The sequence below is a fragment of the Macaca fascicularis genome, chromosome X, assembly GCF_037993035.2.
Source record: "Macaca fascicularis isolate 582-1 chromosome X, T2T-MFA8v1.1".
Classification (NCBI taxonomy): Eukaryota; Metazoa; Chordata; class Mammalia; order Primates; family Cercopithecidae; genus Macaca; species Macaca fascicularis.
In genome coordinates, this window is record NC_088395.1 from 108,738,204 (window position 1) to 108,764,723 (window position 26,520).

Consider the following 26,520-nt stretch of genomic DNA (forward strand, 5'->3'; position numbering starts at 1 on the left):
GAAAATAAGAAGTGCAAGCAGGAGTGCCCCAACTTGCCATCACTCCAGTTGACCCAGTTGGGGAAATTTATACAGCTGTACCGGGAACAATGGGTTCTGCTGTGTCAGAAGCCCTGGTCCTCAAAGAAGGATCACTTTCATTAATTGTCACTGATGAGACAAGAGTCTCACTGAATTAAAAGCTACAAATTCCACCTGAGCCCCTTTTATCCTCTCTATGCCCATCAACTAACCGACAGAGAGAGGAGTCAGTGTCCTGACAGGGGTAATGGAATCTGGTCATTGGGAAAAGTGGAGATGTTATTACACGTTGGAATCAAGGAGAAATGTATTTAGCTTCTATGCAATCCACTCAGTGCTTCTTGGTACTCCCCAGGGTTGTCAATAAAAGTACAAGGGAGCAATCCAGACTTGAGAAAGGCAGGGTGACAAGGGATGAAGGTCCAGACAATGCCACCTATAAGCCATTAAGACCATCATACTTAGAAGCTGAAGGTGAAGGGAATCTAGAATGGATGGTGAACGGAGTTAAGTACCTATTTGGCCACAGGACTAGCTGCAGCAGTCTGGTGCGGGCTAGAGTGTGTTCTGGTAACCATCTTCTTCTCAGTTTTCCTTAGTAATGCAGACTCACTGGATCCTGGAGAAGCCCCTCCCCGGGTGCATATGGAGAAGTGGATCCAATCAGTGCAAAGGTAGACTGTGACAGGCACAGAGACATACTTACTAGATCCCCGTGAACTCAAGTAAAGTCTTGTTGCCCCACTTGCTGGCACGGATATCAGCAGATAGCCTTCAGCTGTCACTATTTTCAGGGATAACCCGCTGCTGAAGAGAGCTGTCTTGCCCAAGGTTGGGTCCTTCCTGTGGTATTCCACAACCAGTGACCGATGTAGGTGGGGTATAAATGCCAGCCACTTGGGCCCAGTGCCAGCCAACTCTGGTTCAGCATTTTTTAGCTCCACAACTCCCCATGGGGTTCCCGAAAGCTGTCACTGGGCCTGCACTTGCAGACTGACTTTTCCCTTAGTGTGATCCTACTTTCTTCCTCTTCCTCTCCTGCTGCAGATGTTGGCTCCAGGGAAGTCCCTAGTAAACATCTAACCTACGAAGCTCCACCCCACTGCTTCCTGTGAACAAACTTGGGAAACTCTCCAGCTTTCCTGAATAAGGATTTGCATAATTACCTGGTTTGACTACTGCTGTGTCATCAGCATCTAGGATGGCACCTGGGACACAGTAGATCCTTAATAATTATCGGTTGAATGGAAATATAAAATGGTATAACTACCTTGAAGAACAGTTTGGCAGTTTCTTAAAAAGCTGAACTTACACCCATCATACTTTCTAACCATCTTACTCCAAGACAATTAACCAAGAGAAATGAAAACATATATCTACCCAAAGACTTATACATGAATTTTCATAAAAGCCTTACTAATAATAGCCCATACCTGGAAACAACTGAAATATTCATCATATTATTTGGTGACTGGAAAACACTTGTGGTGTACTGCTTGGTGATTAAAAAGGAAAAAAGTAACACGGTACATACACTCAACAACATAGATAAATTTCCAAATAACTGTGCCTAATGAAATAATCCAGAAGAACAAAAAAGAAACAAACTGTAGGATTCCATTTATATAAAGCTCGGGAACATGCAAACTGATTTACAGTAACAGAAAGCAAATCAATGATAGTCTGGAGATCGTGGAAAGGCTGAGGGACAGAGTGGGGAGGAAGTAACAAGGGACATGAGCAACTTTAGGTAGAGATGAATTTACTCATTACCTTTTAGTGATTGTGACTCCATGGATGTACACGTGTGTCAAAACTTATCAAATTGTGCAATCTAAATGTAAGTGTATACAGTTTATTGCTTGCCAGTTACATATAAATAAAACTGTTGAACTAATTGTTGTTTGAATAAACGAATGAGCTTGTAAAACTCATAACCTAGGACAATCATTTCTCAGATTTCCTACTCAAACGCATAATCATCTGTTTCATATTTCAGAGTCCAGGAACCAGGCCCCTGAGTGTTCACTCTCTAAGGTTTCTAGGAATGGGCGTAAAAGACATGACTACTCTCTCCAGACCCATTCTTTATATGAAAGACCCAACAGCCTTGGTCAAGTTCCAAACCTTAATAAAAGTGGTGCTTAAGTAAATGCTTTTCAGACAAGCAGCCCTGATCTGGCCAAAACTAGATAGCAATAAACACAGCTGATTTTTCATGGATAAATAAATAAATAAACAAATAGGTTGGCTGACATTGTTGGCTCAGCCAGGAACCAAAGTTCCAGCTCAAGAAGTCTGTTGAAAAGATACTTGGTCCTTGGGCTCAAAGACCTATGGTAGGAAGCTCTGAGTAGGATGTGAGAAAAATCAATGTGACAGTGAAAAACAATTATTATATACAACTCTTTTATATTCTAAAGAAGGGGGTTAAGAATAAAGGTCCTTGATGTGCTGATCAGGGTGATGAGTCTGAGGATTCAGTCATCAGAACCTCACAGGGATAAATGGCTCCACAGAGAAAAGAGATTTGAAGGGAATGAGACTGTTCAGGAAGAACAGGAGCTGATGCCCATCCATCTCATGAGGGTATGAGGAAGAGAGGCAAGATTGTCTAACGCAGACTGTTTGGTGACATTTCACTGGGACATGTGCCATTGAATCTCCCCCGTTTGTCCCCATGAAGACGTCTATAAATGCACATTGAAAGTTTTGGTAATCAGATTTATCATTGGTTTGGGGGTCGGAGGTGAATTTCAGCATCTACTGTCAAAGCAGGGCAAGAGCAAAGGTGGCTCTTGGCGCCCTAATAATACTTTGCTTCAGTAAGTTAGCTGCAGTCATTGCAAATTATGTCAGCGGAAGTCGAGTGGTTAAACATGAGCTTTACTTCAGAGATATGGAACAATTCTGAAAGAGAAGAAAAAAGAGAAGATCCAAACTTGCCACAGCTACATGCAGCAGGTTCTCAGTCCTCTTTAGAGTGGTTTAGCTGTTTAAAAACATTGGGTGGGTTCTGGCACGTGCCTAGTGTTTTCCACTCTTACCCTGTTTATGCACCTCTGTCCTGCTTCTTTGATCACCTGCCCACCAGTCCTGAGATTCTCCCAACATGGATGACTTCTCAGTCATACAGAAGAGAATATTAGAGAAGGTCTAGATCGTTATGTTCTCATTTGGCAGTTTAATTGTTAAAAGGAACATTCACCAATATACTCCCACCTCGACACCCACAGAATGTAAAAATAAACCATTGTAGGATGTGGTACAGTGGCTCTTACAGGGTCTTCTAGAGAAGAATGAGGATGTGAAGAAAACTGGGGTTCATATTGAGCCTGGGGTGGAAATCCTGGCTGTTCAGCATGTTGGAAAGTGTAGGGGTGATTGCTCTCCCTATGATGCCTTCCTTGAATACTCCAGGAATTATCCACATTTTCTAGTCTCTGACCATTTTTAGCACCTCTAATACCAGAGTTCTGAAGTTTGTTTCTTGCTGAATTAGTTTCTGTGGTCTTCTACGGACTTACGACTTATTCGTCTGTTTTCTAGCTTATAAAATTTTGCTAACATAGTTGTCTTGGTCTGGTGTCGTTGTCTGATACCTTCTGATTTTTTTGTCCTGCTTTGCACCCCCCATCCCCGGACTTCGTTATTAGGAGTTTTCTGGTGGGAGCATAAAAAGCATTTGCACTCAGTATTCCTGAAGTGATCAGAAGTAGATTGATAGATTCTCTAATGTTCCAGTACCCTTTCATTCCTGGAACGAACCCTTTTTTAATAGACATACACTAGTTAAGTTTCGTAATAATTAATTTAGAAGTTTTGCATCTATAATTATATATGTGATAATTTTTACTGCTCATACTGTCCTTTTTGAACTTGTAGTGTCTAATTTTACCAGCTTCATGGTAGAGACTTTAAAAATAATCTCATTGACTTTACTGACAAATGTCTTATTATGTCTGAAACATAATGGATCTAGAACCTAAAAAAAAATAGTTAATAAAATGCACTCAAATGGATGGAAAGTAGGATACTCTTCTACAGTTTTTAAAAATTGAGGCATCTACTGAGTCGTATAGTGGCCCCTGCCAAATTCCTGTCCACCCTGAACCTGTAAATGTGGCCGTATTTGGAAATAGTGTTTTTTCAGACACAGTCACATTAAGATGAGATCATATTGAACTAGGGTAGGCCCTAACTCCAATATGACTGCTGTCCCTATAAATAGAGGTAAATTTGGACAAGGAGACACAGACACATAGGGGAGTCGCGTGGAGACACAGACGGAGACTGGAGTAAGTCATTACAAACCAAGGAGTGCCAAGGACTACCAGCATCTACCAGGAACTAGGAGAGCTAAGAAAGGCTTCTTCCCTCAGATGGAGCATGGCCCTCCTGACATCTTGATTTGTACTTCTAGCCCCCAGAACTGTGTGAGAATAAATTTATCTTGCTTTTAGCCACCCAATTTAGGTATTTTGTTATGGCAGCCCTAAGAAACTAATGCAGATTTTAGTGCTAAGACGTGGGTTGTTCCTGTCACAAATGTCTAAAAATATGGAAGTGGCTTTGTAATTGGATAATGACTAGAGGCTGGAAGACTTGAGGCACATGATATGAAAACCCTAGATTGCCTCAAAGAGACTGTTGGTAGAAATATGAATGCTAAAGGTGATTCTTGTGAGAGCTCCAGAAGGAAGTGAGAAGAGTTGTAAAAAGTGTTTATCATCTTAGAGAACACATATATCATTATGAACAGAATCATGCTAGAAATATGAATATTGAAACTGCTTACTATGCGGTCTGAGATGGAAATTAGACACATGTTAATGAACACTGGAGGAAAAGTGACCCTTGTAATAGAGTGTCAGAAAACTTGACTGAATTGTGCAGAAAGCAGGTCTTGTAAGTGATGAACTTGGATATGTAGCTAGCTAGGAGATTTCCATGCAAACTCTGGAAGGCGTGGCCTTGTCTCTTTATACTAAAATGTGAGAGGCAGGAACTGTTAAGCCAAAAGGAACCATGCTTGATGATTTGGAAAATTCACAGTCTACCCAGATAGTGCACTATGGAAACAGGGCGAAAGGTGTGGCTGAACAGCCATTTGCTCATGAGACTAGGCATGTGGACCCAACCAACCGTCTTGGCATAAGCCAGGAAACGAGATAGGGTAATCCAGGAAGGACCCACACAGAGCCTACATATCTAGTTGCGTGGATTCCTTTGGCATCCACAAAAACCTGGCAAAGATTTTGAGAGTTTTATACTAGCAGAAATGCTGCCAGCCTGGACTGAAATGGCCGGAGATGGGACAAAAATGAAAGAAGCATGTCTCTGAAGGCAGAAACATGGAAGACCAGACCAGAAATGGCATTGTCATTACCCTGGAGGGCTAGATGGACTGAGTCCCTGACCCAGAAAGCCAGGAAGATGGGGCTGCCTCCCTGGAGGGTCCCAAAATTTGGGGCTGCCTCCCTGAAGGGCCCATGGGGCAGAAGATTGAACCATGGAAGTTTACTCTCGGCCTGAATCTTAATGGACTTTTTTCCTGCTGGGTTGTGAACTTGCCCCAGAGCGACAATCCCTTTAATCTTTCCACCGTCTCCCTTTTGTGAAGGGGACGTCTAACCTACGTCCGTCCCACCGTAGTATTCTAGAAGTAGATAACTTGTTTTCTAGCTTCATAGGCCTGCAGACAGAGAGGAACATTGCCCCAGGGTGGACCTTACCCAAAGTCTACTCGGTAAGATCCTGACAATTTTAGATGAGATTTTGGATTTAGGGTTAATGCTGGAATAGGTGAAGATCTGGGGGATTTGGAGATGGGGTGACTATATTTTACTCACGGTAAGAATGTAAATATTGGGGAGCCAGAGGGTAGACTCTATTGGGTTGAATAGTGCATGCATCCCCCCACCCCCGCAAATTTATGTCTACCTGGAATCTGTGAAGGTGATTTTAATTGGAAGTAAGGTCTCTGTAGATGTAATCAAGTGACGATAAAGTCACACTGGACTAGGGCGTGCCCTAATCCAATGACCGGTATCTTTATAAGAAGAGGAAAATTGGGACACAGAGACAGACACATAGGGAGATTGCCATGTGACAACCGAGGCAGAGATTAGCGGTAAGCTGCCACAAGCCAAGGGATGCCAAGGATTGCCAGCAACCACCAGAAGCTAAGAGAGATGTGTGGTACAGATTCTCCCTTTAACTGCCACCCCCAGCACAAGGTACCGATCTTGCTGACACCTTGATTTCAAACATTTGGCCAATAGAAATGTGAGAGTATAAAATTCTGTTGTTTTAAGCCACCCATTTATGGAAATTTGTTATAGCAGCCTGAAGAAACGAATACAGCACTTGAGTCCTGTTTAGCAAGGATCAAGCTAGAGCTCTTTGGTCACTGTGTCTAGCCTGGTGAACATCAATGGCTGCTTGGGGCAGCCATATGGACATTATTTGTGATTGTGGATCCCTGAGATGGGCCTAGGGATGAACCCCTGTCAGTTACTACAAAAAAAAAGAAAGAAAGAAAGAAAGAAAGAAAGAAAGAAAGAAAGAAAGAAAGAAAGAAAGAGAAAAGGAAGGAACCCATCACCCCAGGGAGACTTAAGCATGGCACCAAGTTGGTTAACAGTCATTGTTTTTCAGGCGTGAGTACCACAGTTCCTGCCGTAGCATACATTCTCCTTACCCTCAAGGGTATTCATGTGCGTAGCCATGGCAGCCGGTGTCCCAGGGACCGATGATTAAATAAAGAGGGTGTAGAGGAGGAGCGTTTGGCACTCAGCTGCTCCCACAGTGCTAAACCACTCAGCCCTTATTCTACACAGAGCTTTATGTAAGTTTCATTTAATTCTCACACCAAAGTGAGGGTCATTACGGATAATTTTGTCTATAGCTAAATAGAAAGCTGAAACTAAGAAAGGTCAAGTGTCATGAAGTAAAAGAGAGGTTCCGTTAGTAATAGCAAAATGTTGGACTTCAAGTTCTGTGTTCCTTTCATTTGTTTTTAAATTTTATTTATTTATTTTTTAATTTTACAAAATTGTATATATTTACGGGGCACAATGTGATATTTTGATAAGTGTATACATTTAGAAAGACTAACTCAAGCTAATTAATATATCCATCATCTCACCTACTTATCACATTTTGTGATGAGAAGATCTAAAATCTACTTTTAAAGCAATATTGAAATATATGATACATTATGATTAACTCTGCTCACTATGCTGTGCAATCGGTCACCAAAACATATTCCTCCTGTCTAACTGTGCTCCAGTCCCAAATCCTCAGTAGTAAATGCCCCTGTCTCTCCTCAGTGAAACCACTCTTGATTAATAAAGTAGTCTTAGTGTAGTCTTATCTGGGGCTTAGTTGTCCCAGATCTTTCCTGCCATCCACCAGAACCTCTTTGCCTGTAGAGAGTCTTCTGAACTTGAGAAGCTGCAGGATTATGAAAGCCCAGCATGTCATACACTTGCCTGCTCATTGCCCCTTCTCTCACCTTGGCTCTCTTGTCTCTCATAGCAATGTCATCTCAGTATCGGGCATCATGCACGTAACTCTCCTGGCCTGTCACAGAAATGAAGTAAATAAAGTGATGGAAGGAAAAAAAAAAAAAAACATAAAAAAACCCCACAATACCAGTCACAAGTCAAACCATTTAAAACTGTTACTTTTGTATTAGTATCAGACAAAAAAATCAATGTTGAGACAACAATAATTATTTGGAATAAAGAAGGCCACCAGGTAGTCATGATAGAACATTTATCAAAGAGCTAAAAAGTCTGAACTTACGTGCACTCAAAAACATAGCCAAGAAATATATAAAGCACGATGTTCAGAGTTACAAGAAGGTTGCCACAATAAAATCTAAAAGTGCACTATTTTAGAGTTGGGGCAGTTCCAAGAGGTAGCAAGATCCAGGGAGTGCCCATGAGCATGGCAGTCAAATAAGAGGTCTTGCGACCATGAGGCTTGGAATCAGATTGGTTTTCTACATGGACATTGAAGTCACCCGAGATTGTGACAAGATTAGGTGTAGAAACTCTGAACGGGACGTAAAAATCTTTGACCGAAAGACCAATATGTTGGTTTTATTTTAGAAAGCCATCTTTGTAAGATGTCCAGGATGGCCATAAAATTGAATGTGTATTGGCCAGGGATATTTAAACTACAACTAACAGAAAGTGCAAGTCTCGCTGGGTTATCCGATAAGGAAAGACATTTGCTTATATAACTGAGAGTTCAGAGGCAAGGTGAGTTTCATGGTTAACTGAGCCAGTAACTGAAAGATGTAAAGATCCAGGCTAAGTCTTGACCCAACCACTGCTGGATTGGGCATTGGATTATTGGATTAGATTAGACTAATTCTGGGCCCACTCTTGGAGCTAAGAATGTGACCATATATGCTCAAGCACATGACTCTATTGGGAGGAGATACACTGATGGAGGCCTGAGCCCAGTCAGGAAGGTGAGGAATGTATATTGTGTAGGTAAACAAAAATGTCACCTGCAGGTACAGACTCAAATTATATATACCACTATGAGCATAGTAAGCACAATATTCAAGTCCTTCTTGTTTCCTAATAGAGTGACTCTTCGGGTAACAAAGACAGATACTTTATTCAGGAGCTACCTATATTAAATTCATGAATAGGCAGTTACAAAGCATGAGAGCTCTCCCCTGTGCAGTATATGTTTTGGAAGAACCTCAACAGGCATCCACTGTGGGATGCTTGAATTCCATTTTCATTCTTTTTCGATTCGTTGGCAAAGTTTTCTATTCGCTGTTGTCCTGAGATGATGTCGTGTCGGGATTATTTGACCAGAGGTAAATGAATTCTTCATAGTTACTGTTAAGTTTTGTCTTTCTGTAAACACGTGACACAGACTTCATAAAGACATCAAAGATCCTCAGATTTCAATATGGAACAGCCTTAAAAGCCCTGGGTCTTTAGAAGAAAGTCAGACTCAGCCGGGCGTGGGGGCTCACGCCTGTAATTCAACACTTTGGGAGGCCAAGGCGGGTGGGTCACGCGGTCAGGAGATCGAGACCATCCTGGCTAACAAGGTGAAACCCCGTCTCTACCAACAACACAAAAAATTAGGGTTTGGTGGCACGCACTTGTAGTCCCAGCTACTCAGGAGGCTGAGGCAGGAGAATCACTTGAACCTGGGAGGCGGAGGTTGCAGTGAGCCGAGATCCCACCGCTGCACTCCAGCCTGGGCAACAGAGCGAGACTCCGTCTCAAAGAGAGAAAAAAGAAGAGAGTCAGACTCCTATAATGTACCAAAATTGAACAACAACCTTTTCCTCTAATGCACGCATTTATTCACGCTTTGAAAAGAATATGTTTCCATAACGATACCAAATATGCATATGAAAAGAAAATTAAGAATAAGATAATCACCCAATCTGCGAATATGCAGATTTGAAAATTAATTATCAATATATAAATGGAAGCTCTTAATAAAGACGTTGTAGTATCACATAGACAAGATATGTAATGTGTTTTTGCTCATGTTTTGCCTTAGTCTGCATCTACACTGTCAAATGAGCTTAATCGTGTTCACTGGTTCATTATTTGCTAACTCCTTGATGGACTTAGCCAATTGAGCAATCCAACCAGTGAGTCATTCTATAACTGTTGATAAACTACGTGATGTTTTAAATCCAAGGATTAAAAGAAAACACAAACGTTATATATCTTGCATTTTTTCACAGGATCTAATCACTGATAATAATTTATCAGTGATAAGCTGATCACAAGAAACAAAGTGTAAATTTTTCATACATTAAAAAGAAAACAATGTGGCTGGCTATATTTTAAAAATTATCTGAAAATGTTTTCCAACAGAGTATTTTGAGCTATTTTTTGAATTGCAAAATATAGTTGCCTTGAGCAGATAACAAGAAGCAATCTGGGAAATTTAAAATTCTCTACTTTCAATACATTAGAAATCTTTGAATCATAATTGCTCATTTTATTAAATGGTCTTCACAGTGGAGGGGGTTTGCACATTGGACCAGAGAGCTGCATCTTCACATGTGGCACTACTCTTGAGTAAACACCCTCTATGGAATCCCTACCTTTTCACTCCTCTCCATCCTTTGCCTGAAGGAAGTTTTCATTGTAGATGTAATTTTGTACTTGTATGCTGTGGTAATCCTCAAAGAGTGAGCCTATTACCTAGAGCTGTTGAATTTTACCTTGCATTGAGGGGTTGGCATATTGAGTAATTTGCCAGGGAGCACTATCTGCAACTGCTTCTCTTTTTTTCCTATTGCTTGGCACTGACATAAAGTTACTTCTAGCTACGTTAATGAATTTCACAAAGGAACACAGAAAAATATGTCTTGAATGCATTGCCCATAATGATAGAGTCCCATCTTATGCTTTCCCTTGTATGCTGTTGCTAGGTCAGTCATTTTTACTTTCTGAAAGTTAATTTACATAGGACACCTAGTTCAGGTGTATGTATCTGTGTTCAAACCAAAAGCCTTAGAGTATGTTTAATTTAACAACGTCACAACCGTTCTGATACTTAGGGGAGTTCTAAGTAAAGTAAGTAAGTTCTAGAAAGGGGAGTTCCAGTACTCCCCTTTCTCTCTTTTCTGTTAGGTAAAGCCACTCCTCCTAAAACCACTAGCATGGATCCCCAAAATGTCCACCACAGAACGAAAAGGTAAAAGAAGGTGAAGTTGTTCCCGTTAAATCCTGCCATATCACATGCAAGAGAAATGGCTTATCAACCTGTCTCACCCCAGTAGACACAGCGCCTAATAAATTCAGTGCCTAAACTGGACCCCAGACATACGAGTCTTTGTCTGTAGAGTTACCTTCCCCCATTGTTTGTGTATATTAGAGCACTGACAGACTTCCATTGGTGTAACTTAAAATCCTAACAAAGTCCTGATAATCATCTCAGAGAAAGAGCGAATGATATGAGTATCAGGTCTGACAGGAGGAAACTATGACTTAATGTAAGAGTTATAATCAGGATTTGTCTTTTGGTGAAAGAATTTGACCATCATCAATACTGTGTAAGTTCCAGTTGAGCATAGGTGGGCTAGATAAAATTCTGCTCTGTCTTTTACTGGTGATCTGTTCATCTGTATGTAATGATAGAAACTGGGGCCAGGGCAGATACCAGGTCTTGAAGTAGGCTTCCATCCTGTGACTTTGTATAGATACTTCCTAAATCCAACTTGAACTTTCATAATAGGCTCTTTCATAAATATGTAGCCCCATTTTATATTCTCTATTCACATGAGTCCCATAAATAATTCTCCAGAATTATCCGAGACCCACTGATTGGCACTTCCTAGTCTTTCACTCCAAATATCATGACTTCAGTCTACGGCCATACCACCCTGAACGCACCCGATCTCGTCCAAATGTCATGACTTCCTTTGATAACCTTAAAGCCACAAACACAGCCTGTTGTCCTCACTAGTATATTCAACTTTAACTGTGGTGGAAAATTTGGTCTGTTGAGTTTTCTTCTGCTTATTCATGTAGCCAGGCCCCAGTGCGGGAACCTAGCAAAGTAATCCCAACGCTTGTATAGCATTGTTTGCCTCTGCAAGCAAACCAGAAAGACTCCACTCCACCAAATTTATTTTGGACATGCAGATGAAGCTGCAGTTTCCCACGCAAATCAGCAAAACAGGTGGTCGTGAAATTGTGATTAACAACAACTGCAGTGTGTACTCTCCTTCTCTATCCTTTCTGGGGAGACACAGGCAGAATAAAAATACAGTAAAATCTAATTATAATTCAGATTCCACTCGTACAAAATTGTTGCAGTTCAGGCCAGAGCCAGGTATGATGTTTTAAAAGTGCCAATCTTTCTCTTTTCAGTAATCTTTTTTAAAGAAGGAAATGTTTTCAGCTAACCTCAAACATTTTATACTGACTTTCGTATACACATATTTTATATATTAATAGTAGGTTTATATGTATACATTTAAATGAATCTCCTGAGGTCCTTAATTAGATTCAGCGTTGACTGGTGCTAATTACTGATAGTAATTGAAATTACTTAGTTGGTATTTCAATGAGAACATCCAAGACCTCAACTCTCAGTAACCGGGTCTGTCTTCCAGTTTTTGTGAATTAATATGGCTGAACTAAAATTAATTTCCTTTGGAAAACCCGGGGGGTGGTCAGAACAGTCTAGCACCATACTGCCTGGGAGAGACAGCTGGTTTGCCACCTGCAATGTCTGTGACCTCTTAGGCAAGTGATCTTAACGCCTCTGTGCTTCAATTTCCTCGTCTGTAAAATTCTGGTATACCGCCCACTCCATAGAGTTAGCACTCTTAAATGCGTTAACCTTTTGGAGTGTGTGGCACATACTAATCACTATACACATTTTCTTTTTCAAATGAACAACTAAAATTCATTAGGTTTGCCTTAATTTCCTTTGGCCCTGTATGAAATTAAGTCAACGGTGCTTACCTGTACGAACTGCTTAGGCTCTTGCAGTAGTGTCAACGATTATGGTTTTAGTGAGGGCCTTTTTCATCGTGAAGTATTAAATTTCAAGTGTTGTTAGAAATGAAACACATAAAATATATTAAAGAGGGATGGGGGACCAGGAGCGGTGGCTCACACGGTAATCCCAGCACATTGGGAGGCCAAGGTGGGCGGATCACCTGAGGCCAGGAGTTTGAGACCAGCCTGGCCAACGTGGTGAAACCCCATCTCTACTAAAAAAATACAAAAATTAGCCGGGCGTGGTGGCGGGCGCCTGCAATCCCAGCTACTTGGGAGGTTGAGACAGGAGAATCGCTTGAACCCGGGAGGCAGAGGTTGCAGTGAGCCGAGATCGTGCCATTGCACTCCAGCCTGGGCAACAAGAGCAAAACTCCGCCTCAAAAAATAAAAATAAATAAATAAATAAAACGTGGGATGGGGTAGCAAAAGCTCAAGTTTGTGTGCTGTGGAAGGTTATCTGGAGGTACCACCATCTCAGTAATACGGGCAGTCTCAGAGAACATACCGGGTCTCATGAACAGAACGGTCCCCTGAAACATGCAGATCAGGAGAACTCTACAGTGGTTGGATTCTACTGTCAGGAAATTGACCCAAGCTGACCCACCTATCCTGGGTACTTGAGCCTTGCAGGATCCCAAGGCTGCAAGTCATGTGGATGCCACCATCATGTGAACCCTACAATTGTGAGTCCTACTGACAGGGCCCTGCTGGTCATATCAGCACCAAGGGTTCTAAAACTTTGAGGTCATGTGGCCTCTCTTGTCGTGTTGCTCCTATGGTCATGTGATGGGCCCAGCTCTTCCAGTCACTGCAGTATGGTGGACTCCTGAACCCTGTTGCTCACATGGATTCTTCCCTCACCTGGCCATTACTGGCCACCAGCATGTGGAAGTCTCAGCCCTCGAAGTCATATAGATGACCTACTGTTTAGGGTCATGTGGATGTTATGGTCATGTACACTGCTCCCACCCACCCCTCCCCATGGCCACAGTGTCAGGTTCATTCCTCTCTGTCACGTGAAGATTGTGAGCTGCCGAACTCTGCAGATGCGTGCGTGGGCAGCCAAGTGGCTCCTATCATCTGGTGGCAGGCAAAGCCTTTGTGGTCCTGTGAGCACCGCAGCTAACCAATGGCTGTTGTACATGTGACTCTTATGGTCACGTGAGATTCCGCACCCTCCCATTCATGTGAAGATTGAGTGCTCCAAATCCCGTCAGAGAGGTGCTTCCGGCTCCACGCCCTGACTCAGGCGGAAGTTTTATTGGACTGCAGCTCCGATCTCAAGCCTTCCAGCAACTTTCATATCCTGCCACGCTGGAAGGAAGTCTGGTGCGAGTGGAACCAGCCGGTACTAGAAGTTTACTGAGAATTGGGCTTTAGGGGGTGGCTGAGCAATCTCCAAATAGCAGAGGCTCTGAAGGGGTGGGGTGGGGTGGTGAGGGGGGTGGAGGGGTGGTGATGTTGGGGGGGTGGGGGGTGGGGAAGGGTGGGGGCTGCGGAAGGGTCGGGGGTATGGGAGGTTTGGGTGAAGGTAGCGGAGGACTTTCCTAATGTGGCCAAACTTGTGAACACCTGGCAGAGAAACTCGTGTGTGTGTGTGTGTGTGTGTGCGCGCGCGCGCGCGTGCGTGCGCACGCGTATGCACCCATGCATCTATGTCTGCCATTCGCCTTGATCCTGGACTCACAGGAGCTGTTGTTGGTAGAGAGTGAAGTGAAGGAGGAGAAAGCACTGGGGCAGAATATGGGGTTGGCGGGATAGGGGTAGGGTTGGTAGTGGGGCGGCGGGAATTCATGAACTTGTAAGTCGTTTCTCCCGGGTAGGGCTGTGGAAGCCTCATGGGATCCCCCCTCTTCCCGCCCCCACACGAAAAACCCTACCCTTGCCAGTCACCCTGCCTGATTCACCGTCCGTGCCAGGTGATTCTGTCCTCTGCCCCTCCTCAGATCATATTGTTATTAAGGACACTCGAGACTTCCTAGATCCCAGTTTGTATAGACGATTCCAGATCCAATCTTAGTTTCTGTCTCTTTTTCCATTATGTAAAGATTCTCTTTGTTTCCATGATTTATTTTTCTACTAAATTTTCTAAACATGGGCTCAGGGGGTGGGCGAAAGGGAGAGAGGGGTATCGGGAATTTTTTTTAAAGAGAATTTGATATTTCAATAAAAGTGTCCAAGTCGTCATGATGTGAAGATTCGGAATTTACTTGTTATACTTTGTTTGAACTTCACTGGCTTTAAAAAGTACATTTGGGAGTGGGGTGACAATTTTTTGTGTGTGTATGTGCTTAGGATGTGTCAGTGGCTTATAGTAGTATAGCTTGGCACTCTTTTGTTTCTGATTCTTCCCCCATCAACCCCTGGTTTTCTAATGATGGCTTCTTAGGTTCCTTCCTGAAAACTCTCTCCTTTTCTTCCTGTGGAAAAGTATAGTGAACGGATTTAAGTTACAATCATGGGTGATAACATTTGGTATGTCATGAAAGCGGTATTGGGTGAATGAAGTTGAGCAAATAGCAAGATTGTGCTTAATCTTACGGGGTTTTAAATATTGCTTGGCAGATGGTCAGAGAATGTTGTCACTTGTGATATTTGATATTACATGTAGCTTGAATAATCTATTTTTCTCTCATTTCAGCATTTCCAAGTTTGTTCTGTGAGACTCTAGGGTCAGGACAAAGCAACAACAACATGTGCTCTACTCTGAGGAAGTGTGGGACATACAGAACTGAAGGTAAACGAATACTGTAGGAGTTTTTTAGATGATATACTAATATACAACACGAGTCTCAAAGGGAGGGCTACTTTCCCCAACTTGTATGGGAATGGAACATTTTTTTTCCACAGAGCATTTGAGGTGCCAGTGTTCTTCAGGAAATATTTGGGGAAACCCGGTTCAGACTACATCTTCTAACACTGTAAAACCTTGTGCCTTTGTTTACTCAGCACAATGGAATGTGGGTTTATAATAGTTGTAATCTATTCTGCTCATTAAGAAATTGATTATTGCTCTTTAATTCATTTTATCTTATGTCATCAGTCAGTCTCTGCTGCTTGAATCTTCCTACTTGTTTACTCTTCAGAGATGCCGCCAAGCATGCGTCTGATACCATGGTGGTGGCAAACAATATGTGCCTAAATGCAAGTCGTTAGGAAATGTTACCTGTGGCAGCAAATAAAGTGCCCCACTCTTGAAAACAAGATACAACTTACCTGTCAGGACAAGCAGATGCAGTACCTATTGTTACTTAATAATTACAACTGCCATAGTTTGAGCCCCTGTCATATGTCAAGCACTGTGATAACCTCAGCCGTCATGCAAGTTGCTGCATTTAACCCTCAGGAAAATCTTGAGAGGGTGTTATTTTAATTGACAGATGAGATATATGGGTCAGGAGAGGCTGAGTGTAACGCCGTGCTTATTGGCCACCCCCAGACCTCAGTGGCTTATTTCTCACTCCTGCTGCATGTTTATGGCAGGTGCAGATCCTTCGGGGGATGGTGGATGTAGGGTTCTGAGCGATTCTTATTGGAATGACTCAGAGACCCAAACTAATGGAGCAGCCACCATCTAGAAAAGGGTTACTCACTGCGTCAGAGTGGGAGAGAGCCCTAGAGGGTCTCAAGCCAGCAACCAAAGGTTCTGACCCAGAAATAACCCATGTCACTCATCACTCACAACCCATTGGCCAGAGCTAGTCACATGCACGGCCCTGCCCCAAGGAAGACAGTCGGGTCGGGCAGTCCTACCAGGTGCCTGGTACAGGGGAGAATGTAAACACTTGGTAAATGGCAGCACTGACAACTGCATGAAGGAATCGAAGCTGGGAAGGATTAAGTACTTGCCTAACATCACATCGGCCGTAAGTGACAGAATCAGGATTTGAATCCACCCAGGTATGATTTCTTTTACATCCTTTCTGCTTCTTTCTACGCTGCCTGCTCTTCTCTTAAAGGAAGCTTATAGTAAAAATTCTTTTACATCAATGATGCAATGCCCTCTTCCTTAATCATCTGATAGTTTAATTGAATAGACACGATGGCGCTGGTTAAAAAGACCAACATTGATAAGCCAGAGGTCTTTTCCAAACGAGGGAATGTATTGGATATTTGAATATCCATTGTATTCAGCTATAAAAATAAAACCAGGTGGTAGATGAAAGGACTTTTCATTGATCATTTACTTAATATGGAATAATCTCCATGTCTTTCCATTATGTTAAGGAAAAATGATAAAAAATAGAGCCTACCTTGATGAAACTGAAAACAGATGTGAGAGAGTTGAACAAAATTGCTAGATGTCAGTGTTTCAGAAGCACAGGATAATGATAAAATCTCTGGCCACATGGGCAGAGAAAATTAGCGAGATGGTGCAGGTAAGCCACTTTTGGAATGAAGATAGTGTCACACTTACAGTGACATAAAAGATTGAAAAAGATCACATTATGAAAAAGATGTGAAAATTTGAAAACTTAGATTAAATAGATGAATTCCAGGGGAAAAATATATGTAACTTTCCAAACCCAAAGAATAGAAAACATTGGTTTATTCAGTGTATTCTTGACAAGGCAAAATTACTAGCCAATCTGAATTAGTTACATAAACGCAAATAATGTGAATCAATTAATAGCAAACTAAACCCAACAATGGGTAAAACAGATAATACAGCATAACAAGGTTGTGTTTAATCCCAAGCATGCAAGCTGAGTTTAACATTTTAAGAGATCTGTAATGTAATCTAACACATTAGCTGAATAAAGGGAGGAGGACAGGACAAATACAACAAAAGATCCAGTTAAAAAAAAAAAGTATGCAATAAATTAACCAACCGGGATTGAACAACCACAATAACAATAACTCTCAGCAGATCGGTAATATAGAAAGCTATCTCTTTAAACTGACAATGGGTATCAAAACAATACACCCCATCAGACACCACCCTTAATAGTAAAACATTAGAAGTATTCTCCTTACAATCAGAAAAGGGATAAAGATGACTGGTATGACGAATTCTGTTCAATGTCGTACTGAGTCTAGTGCAGTAAGCCATATATCATACTAGGCAGTGCGGTAAGCTGTCATACATGGATGCCTACGCACACAAATTAATGCATGTATAAAAGTGAAAATAAAGCTGTCAATGTGACTATCTTCATATGAAACTCAAGAGAAGCTACAGAAAATTAAAATTAATAATGGAGATCAACAAGTTTGTTGGATATAAGATGAATATACACAAACCATGTTAACAAATAGAAAATACCATCTTTATTGTAAATATACCATTTACAACGGAAAACATGTCTTGGAAATATACGATGAATCTGCTTACTTGGCAACTATTCCAACGCTCTTAAACATTCTTATATGCTTTCCTGTACTGTAGAGACTAGAAAGTTGGAACATGAAAGGAAACATACATGCACATGACCACACACATGTGTGCACACACTCTCGCTCTTTATCTTTCTCTCTCTCTCTGTCTCTCTCTCTCTCTCTCTCTCTCTCTCTCTCACACACACGCACACACACGCACACACACACACACACACACACACAAATACACTCTCACACACATACAATTTACCAGAGTCCCTTGCAGTTAGGGTCCCAAATGGGATACCTATTGCATCAAGCATATGTGCCAACATGAGACTCAGAGGTGGAACTGAATAACATGGGAGCCATATGTGGGGTGGACTACCTGTGATGAGGGAGGTCTCCAGTTGTTATGGGGCAGCCATTGCAGAGTTTCTAGAATTCAGTCTCTGTCATGCATGTCAATTAATGGGCAGGCAGCAGTGGTATTTCAGCGGTAGCAGTTCCATAATGTGGGTGGACTTCTCCTGGCTGTGCAGCATCCAGGCCTGCTTTTCTGGCCCTCACAGAGTTTTTGTAAGCTATGTAATATATTTTATTACAGATATCTTGTTTGTATAAAAGAACTAGAGTGAATTCTGGCATAGGCAAGTTGGGACCTTGATTAACACAGTGCTTGGCAGTAAAATTGGTTGCAAGCAAAAGACCTTGAAGGAAATGGGGATCTGGGATAGATTTGGCCCACAGGACATAGTTGCTGACACCCGCTCTAAGCTAATAGACTCATTGGGTCCCCAAAACAGTGCTGAGTGGGAAGTGAGCAGAATGAGGGGGCAGCTATTCCTAGGATCCTCTGGCAAGCATAAGCCAAAAGCTTTAGCACAGTTGTTTTCAACCTTGGTTGCACACTGCAATTCACGTGGAGAGTTAAAAAAAAATGTGGTTGCCTGGATCTAACCACGGTTCTGCTTTGACTGTTCTGGGTGTGTCCTGGTGCTAGTGAATTGTCTCAGTGTCCCCAAGTGGCTGTAATGTGTAATCATGGTTGAGAACTGCTTGAACAATTTAAATGATAAGAATGCAAGCCTTTTACAATATGTAATTTAAAAATGTTATAATTGTGGTTTCAGAATGATAATATTACAATAATAATAAATACATAGTTACACTGGAAAATATGAAATAAAGATTCCCATGTAAGAAATCGAGACGATTGTCTTTTTCAAAGAGAAAGGAAATGGGAAAACACAGTGGTAAAGCCGGGGCCACCACAGTTTGTGTCCGGCTTGAAGCTAAACTGCCGGCAAGGCCAGAGCAAGGTACGGATTAAAGCTAATCAGCCCAGGGCTGATTCTGCAGTGGAGCCTCCTCTGCAGAAGACAGTCACAACCCAGGATCAGCATGGAAGGATGGCACAAACTCAACAAATCCAATAATTGGCACTGAGGGAACAGAAAAAATGGAAGAGGCTGAAACAGACATTAAGATAGTATTTTCCCAGAGAGACAAAGGAGTGATAAAGGATGAAATTGTGTCTATTACAAAAGAATAGAAGACTGCCCAAGAAAGATGGCTTTTTGAAGTCAAGGATCTCCTTTCACTTCCTCCTGAAACTTCGTTAAAACAACAACATAAAAGGTGAACAAATTATGGTATATCCATCAAGGGGCTTTTACTCAGCAAGGAAAAGTCAAGAACATGGATGGGTCTCAGAAACAGTATGCCGAGTTAAAGAAGCCAGACCCAAAGGGTACAGCTTGTATGAGTCCATTTGTATGAAATCCTAGAACAGGAAGACGAATCTATAGTAACTGAAAGTATATCAATGTCTGTATGGGGCCAAGGGATGAAGAGGAGATCAACTGGAAACCTTTTGGGGTGTGTTATAGGTTCTATATCTTGATTGAGGTGGTAGCTAGCCCTAATCTCTGAATTTTACATATAAGAAACCTGGGATCAGGAGAAGTTGAATGAGTCGTCAAAAGTGAGGTTAGCATATTAATCGGAGAGAAGATATTCACACCTGATTATCAGTAATAGATGGTTTCCATTATGCTGTATATGGGTCAATAGGAAAAGTGCTTCTCCCCAAGCACTTGACAAAACCCTGACCCAGCCATAAACATCCTCTTATACAAGTATAAAGTGTAGGTGTGAAAGTATAACCATTCTGCATTCCAGCCACCTACTTCTACACATGGTTGACATTCTCACATGTCCCTTTACCCTGACTTGTTTGTGTTTATATTTACAAATGAAAACATAGTTTTTCATTAATATTTTCTTCTGAGGAATCATACCGTAATATACAGTTTTATAACCTGACTTTGTTTTTCTTTCCCTTTGTATCGTGTGGTGTGACGAGTATTCTGCCTTGCTGCTTATAGTCTGCCACTTAAACCTGAAACATTTCTTGCATAATAATACATTTTTTTCCTCAAAGATTGGAAACGGGGACTTAAGCTCCCTACTGAATCCTTCCACATAACCTGTTTCATGCTCTGAGCTTTCAGTTTTGGTTCCCTTAATCCGTACGTCAGATGATTCCCCACTGGAGCCGGGGCTGCCCTGTTTTACTACTGCCGCTTTGTAAAATACATTAATAGCTGACGTGGCAACCGGATGCCACTCACTCATCTCTTGTCATTTACAGGAGGACTAATAACAACGAATGCAACTAACATGTATTTCTCCCTCGATAAATGCCAGATGTTGTACTAAGTTCTCAACATAGTAGTAGACAGCTTATTTATAGTGCTTGTTAGGTCACGGGCATTTCTCCTGGTGCTTTTCACGTATTTCCATGTGTTAACTCACTTAATTTTTACAGTAGCCCCATGAGGTAGAAACTGTTACTATCTTTGAGTTAGGGGGAAAACAAGCAAAAAGAACTTGAGTCACAGCGAGGTCAGTTACTTGCCTTGGATCGTAGCATTTAGCACCAGGATTGAAATCCTGATGGATCTGACCTCAAATCCTATGCCCATAACCAATAATGTGCGACTCTGTGTCAAGGCTGAAATGAGCGGTACGACAGGGCCCACTCAAAGTCTGCTGGGCAATGATGGGTGTGGTTTCTGGAATGAATGTCCCGACTCCAGCCTTCTGTCCAAGAGAGTCATCATTGCACACTGTTGCCTTGTATCATCTCTCCTTTTTTCGGACTGTGTGGGAACTGTTTCTCTGGTGTCCATCTTGAAGTGAAGTAACAGGGACAGACAAGATGTACATGGACAGGAAGGAAGGAGAGTTTTCAGAGGGGAGCGTATCACCAGGATGAATTCAGTTCCCTGGAAGCGTTTTCAATGTGTGTTTCTTTGTCTTCTCTGTACTCACCCTCTTCTTTCTGACCCACACATCCATCCCTTGGCCTTTTCTTTCACCCTGTGTGTCAGGTACTCATGCCCCTTCCTTGCCATGTCTACTTCATTCCAAGGGCAGTCATTTCTACCTCTCCCCTTGACAATATCAGCCACTCTCTGGTCCCATCATCCTTGTGTCCCAAAGAACCTGTAAAGCACAGCCCTATAATTATATGTATGTATTTAGACAGAGAGTGATTTATGTAATACATTCAAAAAGTGAAAAGTCTGGATCAAAGTGTAAGAATGACTTTCTGAATGGTTAGGCATATTGCAGAAAATTAGACTCACACACGGTTAGTGGAAGTGTATATTGGTGTAAATATCATTGAAAATCCTTAGGAAAATATCACTTTATGCTTAAAAGTGCTCATGTGCTTCTCCTGGGAAGCTGTAGAGCAGGGACTCAAAATCTTAGACCCACTTTGAAGCCCTGGCTGTGTTCCACTGGGTTTTTTGGCCACCCCCGCTGGAGGTGCTCTGCAACCCTGGTCAACCTGTGGATATTGTTCCGTTAGTTTTGTGTACAGGGAACTTCATTACTTTCTTATTTTAAAACTGTCAGTTCAAATATTAAAACACCAAGAGGTAAAAAAGAAAAAAAAAAGCACTAAAAAGCATATTCTGAACAAGAAACAAAATTTGGCCATATATAATACATAACACATGAAAAGAAATGTGCAGTGGGATCCAGTGTTGTGTGGCAATGTGTTTACCAACATGATTTGGAGTACGCATATCTGTAACCTAATTGTAGAAGCATGTAATACAAAACACTAACACTTGCTTGCATGGGCAACACGGACACACAGACCACACATTCTTCCCTTCCTCTGAGACAGAGATGATGATGCTTCCTGTCTGTCACAAGGCTGAGTGAACACAACATGCCTTTAGGTCCAGAACATTCTTCCTACAGAGACCAGATGTCCAGAAAGCTCTGTCTGCTGGATTCAGGGAACGCCTCTCCTCATTTCTGTCACCACTATTTGCAAAAGCCTCCTTCTCTGGGATCTTCAAAGCTGCAGTTCTAGCCACAGTCTGCAGGGAGGTACTCAGTTCTATTTCTAAGGATACATTAATGAAAAAATATTAATGTTGCAGAAGAAAAAATTAATTCATTCTAGTTTTGCAGGCAGGTTATGAAATAGTTCTGCAGCCCGAATAGCTCTGGAATAAATATAAATAGAGGTCGGTAGAAATGGTTCAGATGGATGTATTCTCAAAAGTGGTTTTGTTGATGATCTCAAACCTACATCACATGCATTCATTTAACAAATACTAATTAGGTCCTTGTTCTGTGCCAGACACTACCAGCCCAAAGTGACTCCTAATCTGAAAACCCATGGCCCAAACAGATTACACCCATCTGGTCCAAGACAGAGATCTCCACCTTATCCAAGACGCCTGGTTCCCACCCTGACAGGAGTGACTAGCACAAAACATCATCCCTGGCCTGCTCAACAAAAAAATCTGTCGATGAGACTTGAAAGCTTGCCATTTAAGGGAGAACCAGTGCAGTCTCTGGAGGAACACTCAGGGTATAGAGGCAGACCAATATACATGAGGACATAATTCTTGTTCTGCCACTGACTTGGCTGGGAAATGTACCCGACATCTGTGAACCAAATATTCATGATCTGAAAAGGGACTGTGGATAGAATTCTCATGGATTTTCTGTGAGGAGGTCGAGAGAAACCTAGTGAGTCTGCCCAACACTGAGCAAATGTTGGTTGCCACTGGGCAAGGGTTGGTCTTCTTCGTATCCCATTCTTTCCGTGCCATAGCAGGGATGCTGATGCCATGCACTCAGTGGCACGGCAGTGATGTAGGCAGAATTCCAGACTAACATAGGAAGTACCAGTAGGAACGCACGTGATGTCATAAAGGTTACTCACTACTATGTCTGTGTGGGAGGATCAGCCAGTACATGGTGGGGCCTGAGCGGAAACCCAGGCGGTCTGGGTGAGAAGTACTAGCTGCTTTATAATACTCTTGAGATCACCTGTAATTCTGGCAGCACAACTGCGAGACAGGGATTGTGCTGAGATGCCAGAGTTCAGCAAGTGGACGTGCGCCTGTGTGTGTTTTTGTCTTCGGCATCTCTCTCTGTCCGGTCCCTCTGTGGCTTTTTATCACATGTGCTCTTGTCCAACACAAGGCCTTGCCTGAGGCTGTAGCTGTAGCTGTTGGCTAGCTCACTTTTACACCTTCTTCCCCTCAGTGACGTTATTTCTGAAGTAATGCGTATTCTCAAAAATGACTCTGACTCAGGAATACCTGTGCTCCATATATTGACCATGTGCCCTTAACCCTCACTTTAATCTTTGATTTTTTTTCCCTTTCATCTATGGACTTTCATGAAAATGAGTTGGTTTCTGGACATCCTCCAAATGTCACCAATAGGGGTCTTTGTTGTTGTTGTTGTTGTTGTTGTTGTTGTTGTTGTTGCTGAGTACTGTTATGGACTCATAGCTTTTTAACATACTGATGGGCTCCAAACCCCGGTTAAAGCATTTTGAGTAAAGGAATGGCAAGATTTGACTTATGCCTTAAAAAGTCACTCTGCCTCCTGTGTTGAAAATAGATGGTAGGGGAGTCAAGGGCCAAAGCAGAAGGACAATTTGGAAGGCAGCATAATCCAGGAGACAGATGTTGGTGACCTGGCCAGGGTAGGTAGCAATGGAGGGGGGTGAGAAGTGGCCAGACTCTGGATATCTTTTAAAGGTGGAGCCAAGAGAAGATACATCCATCCTGATCCGTTGGATGTAGAGTGTGAGAGAAAGAGAGCACTCCAGCCCCACCTCCAAGTTGTAGGGACCAAGCATCAGGAATGTCTGGGTCAGACACTCTGCCCACATTTAATTTCACTTCTAATGGCACACAGGGAAAGTCCCAACAGTCGAGAGGAGCAGGACTGTCCTGACAGTGGGTCACACACGGTGAAAGCAATGACCCCCCTACAGAAGTTCATCTGAGGCCTGGCCATAATCAGTACATTGCAGAGAGGTCAGCAGTGACCGAAATTTTATTCATAAGGGTGCCCTGAGACAAGGTGTACATTTCGAAATTGGTTGAGGTCTGTTTGACGGTCCAGGAGATGGTCTACCTTCGTGAATGCTGCAAGACAGTAGAGGGGAAAAAAAAGCGCTCTGTTTTCATTGATGGGTACAGTGTGTTGGGTACAGTGTTTAATTTATGTCATTTAGATCCTGTTACTGTAGTGGTTTTCAATATCTGCTGATTTTCTTTCTAGTAATTCTGTCACTTGCTTAGGAAGAGTTGTCTCTTGGGCTGAAAGCATTTCGGGCTGGGCAAAAAGAAAGCTTGCTCTGGATATTTCAAACTGAGTATTGTTGAGGGCAAGGCTGGAGGCAGGAGGGCAGCTTGAGAAGCTGTTACATCAGACCCACCTGTCATTAAATCTTGTACTATACCGGCAAAGAAGTATAACTTGCTGATTGTTCACAGAATGCATTTGGAGATTGGATTTGGGAGTTGTGAGAGAGCTTGTCTCCCAGGTGTTGGTGTGGTTGTTAGGTTAGAGAAGCCTGAGAGAAGGCAAGATTAGGACCCCTTCCAGGGGTGTGACTAGTGTCTAGTCCAACCCATGGACATACGCACCTCTGTTCTTTATAATTCCTGCTCCATTTCTTAAGAGGTTCGACACAGTTGCTTCCTCTCCCAAGATTCCTCCCCTGATTGTGCCACCTGTGAGATAAGGTTGTTGTATCTGGACAGGCAGAGGAGTTTGTTTTCTGGGGCTTGTGTGGCGGGTTGGCACTTTACTTGCCCTACCATGGAGTTAGCTCACGACATGGTACATGGTAAGTGGACCATTGATGTGTCTCAAACGTGTCTTTTTGTTCTCAGTTGCAGAATGCCATGACCATGGTAGCCCTTTTCAAGGAAGAAAGAAAGGTGGGAATTCTTTCCGGGATAATTCTGACAAGAGGAACTGTCATCATGAACATGGTGGGTACGAGCGTCCGTCTTCACACTGCCAGGAGAATGATGGAAGCGTGGAGATGCGGGATGTCCACAAGGACCAACAACTAAGACAGTAAGTGACCAGGCAGCTTGGTTTGCATGTAGCAGCCCCCGGGACTGTGCAACCCTTTCATTCTCTGTGGTCTTCCTTTTCTTCTCTCATTAGAGAGCTGAAGAATGCTGGAAGTGGAATAGTGGCTGAGCAATCCTAATTGTAGCCCTGGCGTCAGTGAGTGGAGCATGTAGAGAAGACGTTCTTAGATTTAATGGATACCCGCCTTCTCTCCTCTTCCCCACAGCACTCCTTATAGCATCCGATGCGACAGAAGAATGAAATGGCATAGTGAAGACGAAATCTGTATTACCACGTGGAGAAATAGAAAACCTCCAGGGAGAAAAATGAGGCAGAACACACAAGATGGATACACAAGGAACTGGTTCAAGGTCACAGTGAGTATCTGGGTGGGGTCTGCATTAGGTAGACTATTCTGGAACCTGATAGAAGGAAGACCACTTAAAACACCCTAAGCTGATTATTCGGAGGAGAGCTTCGGAATGGGGGAACGGGAGTTTAGGGAGTCCATATTTGGCACAAAAATAAGAAATCATGTCAGCGGTCCTTTCTTTAGAGGTCTAAGCTAAGTAGAAGGTCGGAAAAAAAGAAAAAAAAACAGCTGGTTGGTTCTGTTCTCCATCCTTAGTTCCGTGTTGTCTCTCCCTTCTCTCCTATTTCTTCTTTTTACCTTTAGATTCCTTACGGGATAAAGTATGACAAGTCATGGCTAATGAATTCAATCCAGAGCCACTGCAGTGCCCCCTTCACTCCGGTTGATGTAAGAGAGGATGGTGAAGCCAGTTGAGTGGGCACGGGGGACGAGGAGAGGCCTGGCTCAGCAGGGGCCATTGGCCTCTGATGCTGTTGCTCTTGCCTTCACTCCCTGTAGTTTCACTACATCCGAAATCGGGCATGCTTCTTTGTCCAGGATGCTACTACTGCCTCCGTATTGAAGGATGTCAGTTATAAGATTTGTGATGACGAGAACCGAAAGGTGTGTGTTGAGGGCATTCCCTGTACTTAGTCTCTGGGCAGGAGGACAGGCCAGGGGGCTGGTCGTCCTCTTTGGGATTAGAGGTCCTGGTACTTACCACGCTGCCTCCCTGCAGATATGTATATTTGTCAATCATTCTACTGCGCCCTACTCTGTGAAGAATAAGTTGAAGCCAGGCCAAATGGAGATGCTTAAGGTAATACAGACTCAAGGATCATTGTATGCTCACTTCCTGGACCCACCTCTTCTTCCCCT

At 42.6% G+C, this 26,520-nt stretch overlaps 1 protein-coding gene across 3 annotated transcripts in view; it reads left to right on the forward strand.

Moving 5' to 3' along the window:
• Positions 1-26,520, forward strand: part of LOC102133037 (nuclear RNA export factor 2) — a 62,702-nt gene that overhangs the window by 27,809 nt on the left and 8,373 nt on the right. For 2 of the 3 annotated variants that reach the window (XM_074030172.1, XM_065537940.1), the window contains exons 2-7: positions 15,184-15,279; positions 25,100-25,289; positions 25,516-25,666; positions 25,966-26,049; positions 26,161-26,265; positions 26,381-26,461. In XM_074030172.1, the coding sequence (XP_073886273.1) occupies positions 15,237-15,279; positions 25,100-25,289; positions 25,516-25,666; positions 25,966-26,049; positions 26,161-26,265; positions 26,381-26,461 (654 nt within the window). In that variant the 5' untranslated portion in view covers positions 15,184-15,236. Of the gene's footprint in view, positions 1-15,183; positions 15,280-16,274; positions 16,443-25,099; positions 25,290-25,515; positions 25,667-25,965; positions 26,050-26,160; positions 26,266-26,380; positions 26,462-26,520 lie in introns of those variants that run through there. The other variant, XM_005594166.4, reaches the window with a different exon arrangement.